The 5,391-nt window shown below is 39.6% G+C and overlaps 1 protein-coding gene across 1 annotated transcript in view; it reads right to left on the bottom strand.

Moving 5' to 3' along the window:
- slc6a2 (solute carrier family 6 member 2) overlaps window positions 1-2,712 on the bottom strand; it is a 26,331-nt gene extending 23,619 nt beyond the window's left edge. The window contains exons 1-3 of the mRNA XM_014007977.1: window positions 2,406-2,712; window positions 1,562-2,032; window positions 69-200 (exon numbers count right to left, since the gene is read on the bottom strand). Of these exons, the coding sequence (XP_013863431.1) occupies window positions 69-200; window positions 1,562-1,859 (430 nt within the window). The 5' untranslated portion in view covers window positions 1,860-2,032; window positions 2,406-2,712. The remainder of the gene's footprint in view (window positions 1-68; window positions 201-1,561; window positions 2,033-2,405) is intronic.
- Between the last annotated feature and the right edge of the window lie 2,679 nt (window positions 2,713-5,391).

The raw sequence follows: 5,391 nt of genomic DNA, 5'->3' as shown, positions 1-5,391 counted from the left end.
GTGTGTGTGTGTGTGTGTGTGTGTGTGTGTGTGTGTGTGTGTGTGTGTGTGCTTGTGTTACAAATCACCTTTAAAGACAGGACATATTTTCCAAACTGTTGCAGCTCCTTCCCTGTTATACTGGCCCAAGGCGAGTTCCATGTAAAACAATGGCATCCCCGCAATTACCAAGAAGAGAACATAGGGGATCAAGAAGGCACCTGGAAAGACAGAAATCCCACTAAAATACTTTTGTACTTTTTTCATTATTATTTCATTTGTAGCCTTTTAAATGTGCATCGTATTGATACAACTGTTAGTGCGAGCAATAAATAAATAAATAAAAAAGAAAAAGGGAAACAGGAGTGGCAAGGGGGGGGGGGCATGACATTCTTGGAAAAATAAACTATAGCATGCTGGTGGGGAGGCTCAAAGCTGTTTTCATGCTGTGCTTCAGAAGCACATCCACCAACAAGGAAACAGCCTCATATAATTAAATTGGTCCTGACGCTGTCCATCACAAGTGACACATTATTCACAGTAATGAATGAATTTCGCTGAGGGCCAATGTGTTTCACAGGACAGTGGTAAGGTTGACACCCAAGAGGACGCGCAAAAACATGTTGATTTTTTCCATTTGAATAGATACAAAAGCAAACAGAGGACCAGACACAGCTTCTAGTGAGCACTCTGTTGTCACCAAAAAACACTAAAACAATCTTTTGTTGGTTCAACACACTGGGCTCAACAGCTTTTTAGATCAGGTTTTCAAGAATGAAACCATGAGTTATCAGAAACCCTCTGCAGAAAAGATCAGATCAGTTAGTGAGCACATCTTTCCAAACAAACAGATTCTTTTCAAAGATTAAAAAGCATAGAAATCACTTTAAACACTTTAACTTCCCATTTGGAGAGTCTTTTATCACACACGAAGATCCATAAAAACATATTAAAGAACACTTTTTCACAGTTGAAGAAGTGATTTTCTTGTCAGATATTCTATTTTAAAACTATAATTTCTGTTCAGTTACTTCAGTTTTCTTCATGATTACGGTTCGTTTTCATGACTAATAAGTGACAATTTATAAGATGTAGTTTAGGTTGTGCCATAGTGTGAAAAAAATGCATAGATAAAATGTTTTTTTCCTTCTCTTCACCATCAAAGCTAAATGCACTTCCCTATTTATACACGTGGGACTATTAAAGGAAGTTACAGTAAAGGAGCTAAAATTAGCTACAACAATAATTATCTGCTCTCTCTAAATCTTCTGTTTAGTAACTTAGGAGTAGATGCATTTTTGCCTTTGGATGAAATTTTAAACAAGACGAATTTGAAACCTGTTAAGTATGAAAAGCCTGAATACTTCAATATATTTATAGTTTTGTCAAAAATATTAACTGCCATTTACAGAAGGTGAATCTGATTATTATTATTATTATTATTATTATTATTATTATTATTATTATTATTATTATTATTATTATTATGTTTCAAGCAATCAAACTGGACGCCAATTTTGACTTTTATGATTCATTTTACGCACATTAATCGACAAAATAAATAAATAAAAACACTGCTTACCGCCACCGTTTTTGTAACAGAGGTATGGAAATCTCCAAACATTGGCCAGGTCCACCGCAAAGCCAATAACCGACAAGAGAAAGTCTATTTTTTTGCCCCAAGTTTCTCGCTCGTCCTCGGAGGCGGTTCCGGGCAAACCGGCGCGCAGAGCCGGCGCGGGGATGATGGAGGTGCTGGTGTACTGGACCCCGTTCTGGTCCTTCACCAATATCAATTCTACCTCTTTTTTCTCAACGTTGCACTGTTTGAGCGGGGCAACCGAGGAGAGCTTGTGCTCTGGCTGGACCTGGATGTTCATCTTCTCGGCGGTGTGCGTGCGAAGTCCACGCCGGCGCGATGCTCTCACGGACCCCTGCGGGTTCTGGCGGAAGAGCCGGTCTGAGGTGCTGCGCTGGGTGGGGGGTCGCTGTCCAGCTGACCAAAACCTAAGAAGCGCGTGTGTTCTTTAGGTGATGCCTCCGCGCACATCGGCTGGAGAGAAGATGGAGAAAGGAGCAAAAGAGAGGTTATGTGCCCGTGCGTAAAGTTGCAGCGCAGTTACGCGCTTTGGGAAACACGAGTTAGACCTGTGAGATAAGACCAAATGACATTTATCCTTCATTTAACAAACAGACTTAAGGTGTGTTTTGGACACAATATGAATATAAAATATCATTTCTGACGCGCAGCAGTAAGTGGCAGCGAGGGATACGTCACCACGTGCCGAGCACATTGCAGATTGAGCAATCAAAGACCTATTCATATGTCCTAATTATGAAAAGTCTGACAAGGCAATTTGAATTGGACTCAGATACTATATAAATACTTTTAAAAAATCTGCTGTTAAAAGTCGAAATGCCCCTACTCGGTCAGTTTAGGGACACCTCTCCATGACCCGATGCTGCTGTGGTCCGGATGCGTCTGAGGGAAGACTGCCCATTCTGAGGTAACTTTGAGACTCGCCTTCTCGAACAGAGGGGATTAAAAAATGCGAGCTTATAAATCAGTTTCCTCTCTCTCTCTTCTCCACGTGATATTTTATACCCGACCACTTTCTTTGCAGTTTGATTTGGACTTTCGAGAAAGTCTCTGCCTCCCAGTGCGCAGCGCCTCATCCAAAGGCACGTCATGGCACGCACACTGTTTGCTTTGAATCAGACATTTTCTTTGTTGAACTCTGAATTTGAACCAGTTTATGTTTTTTATTATTATTGGTTTGTGGTATTTTACATGAATACATGAGTTTATTAATTTGTGTTTTGATGTATTCTGACTTTTTTAATCAATCTAACATCACCTCAGATACCTACCTGTTGTATTTGAATAGAACATACAAACTTTTTTTTATTTTCTTTAATTCGGACTTATCCGTCTCTTCTCTATACTAAACAGATTGAATTAGAGTTTTCGAAGAAGCCGTAAAAGCTTTGTGTTCCAAGTCTAATTTGATTCCACAGCAGCTTTTGCCAGGGGCAATGATTTCTATTAGATATGGTTGATCAGTTCATCCCATTAAAGTCAATGAATGTCCTTTTTGCTTTCCAGTGCTTGTTTTATAAAGCCCTAATAAGGCTGCTTTTTGGGTGGATTTTGTTTGTGGAGACTGAGCAACAGCAGTGAGGGTAAAGCAAAGCAAATGAGCAGGTAACAAGAAAAGGGTGATGCATTAGTGTTGCTGTTTTCTCATGAATTAGTCTTAATCATCTGTTGCCATATTGTGTGTTGCAATACACATTTGAAAATGTTGGTCACATGGCTTGATTTGCTTCTTCAGTAAGTTGGTCGTTTCACATTTGACCCGATGTCTTCACAAACATTTCCCAGAGCAGGTGACATGCTGAAAATGGGAAAGTGGACTCTTATCTTGCTGTGTTCATCATGGTGAGGTGCTGAGCAAGTTAATATCATGTTCTACCTTTTACATTAATAAGTTTCTTTTTGTTAATTTGGTATGTTTTAGAGTAGTTCTTGAAAACCTGTTTTTGTCTCTCTTGAGGCCTGCCATGCTGACCCCAGCCTGAGAATTTAACAAAAGATGACACCGGCACAGTCTGAGCCCCTGGGAATGTAACCTGAGCTGAGTTTGGTGCTGTACTAAAGCTTTGTTCTTTAAAAAAAAACACTTTTTGACATTTGTTCATTAAAATATTTTGAAACTTCATCCCCAATCTCCGCCACCACCACCAAAAAAAAAAAAGTTATAATTTTGTCCTTTGCAAAATTTCAAAGAATTGTGGCATGGGGATCTGAGTAAAGGTTTGTGAACAACTGATAGCATATCTATTGTAAATAGCCCTGCGATGAGTCTCAGTTTGGAGAAAAATAATCAAATCCTGATTAGACAGGTAAGTTTGAACACTCTCAAAAAATGTAATTTGGACTGAGCTAAACCTCTATCACTTTAGCTCAACAGGGTTTGACCCAGCACATTGAGTTAAATCTTTTACTAACAAAATTGGATTAGATAAATAAAACTGGGATAATGCCACCTGGTTGGTGCTAACAGATGTTAGCATTAGCCTGGTAACTCACTAACATCCATCAGCTTAACCCTCTTCTTCCTTTCAGAGTCCCAGGAGGCACTTGTGCCCATACCCAGCAGTCACAGTTCTTGAGGTGGGGTACACCCTGGACAGGTCACAACTCCTTCAGAAGACCACACCGAGACAAACTACCATTCACTCTCTTACTCACAACTTAATGTTAGCATTTAGACTAACGGCCGTGTTTTTGGTCTGTGGGAGGAAACTGGAGTACCTGGAGGAAACCTGCACAGAGAGAACAAGCAAACTCTCCCCGGCTGGGATTTGACCATGCAAACCTTCTTGCTGAAAGGCAACAGCTCTACCAACTGAGCCACCGTGTCATCCCAACCCACTAATATTACTTTTAGAAAGCAAATTCATTTTAGTGCAAACTTTGGTTATTAACTAAGCCAACAAAGTTTAATGTTCATGTTGTTTTTTTTTACCAACTTACCCATATTGGTTTTGCTCAGGCTGCAGTCTGGTTAGATACAACTGGGTCAACATGGCAACAATGACCGCAGTTTATCTGACCCAAGCACGAGGCTAAAATATTTGACCAAATATTTTATCTAATTAAMTGAACCTTTGATCCAACAACTTTAATCAAGTTTTAAAAATAACCCAGCAGTTTTTAGTGTGCACATGACTCTATGTATATAATGCAAAGTTGGTGGCATTGTAAAAGGTTATAAAATAGCATTCACAATAACTGCAAGGATAACTTTCAAGATGGCAGTTGGTTTAAGAAAACATGTTGACAACTTGTTGACACTAGCTGTTATGAGTCGGATCAGAATTAAACTCTGTTTCTCCAAACTCAGACTGTTCTGAGAGCTGTCTACAGCATGTATGAAATTAATTGTTCACAATTCTTCCACATAACCTCATTGTTGCTTCAAGTATGATGATCAGGCCACATTATTGGCACTGAGTGAGGACTGGATGTGGGTCTCATTGAAGCTTTTAATTTTAAATCTCTCCAGGCTTCACCACAGGAGCCATGTCATCCAAACGCTCCCTCTGAGTTTTAGGGGCAATGGAAAAAAAATAGACTCTCAAATTTGGTAAAAAAGTTGTTTTTCATGCRCACTTTAAAGTTTCAGAGAGAAAAACAACAAGACGGAGTCATCTATGGTTAAAGATGACAGATTTTTCTAGGTAACATACAGCACATCTGGGGAATCGGGGTAAGATGGTAATATTTAATTGTGCGGAGAAGTAATGCGAGCCCACACTGTCTCTGACAAACCAGTGAGAAGATGGGCTCTGCCACTGCCATCAAATTGTCATTCTCTTTTGTGTAATTGTTCAGGAGTTATGACT

This window comes from Austrofundulus limnaeus, unplaced genomic scaffold, assembly GCF_001266775.1.
Source record: "Austrofundulus limnaeus strain Quisiro unplaced genomic scaffold, Austrofundulus_limnaeus-1.0 Scaffold46, whole genome shotgun sequence".
NCBI lineage: Eukaryota > Metazoa > Chordata > Actinopteri > Cyprinodontiformes > Rivulidae > Austrofundulus > Austrofundulus limnaeus.
Note: the sequence above shows the minus strand (reverse complement) of the source record. Positions and strands in the feature narration are given on the sequence as shown.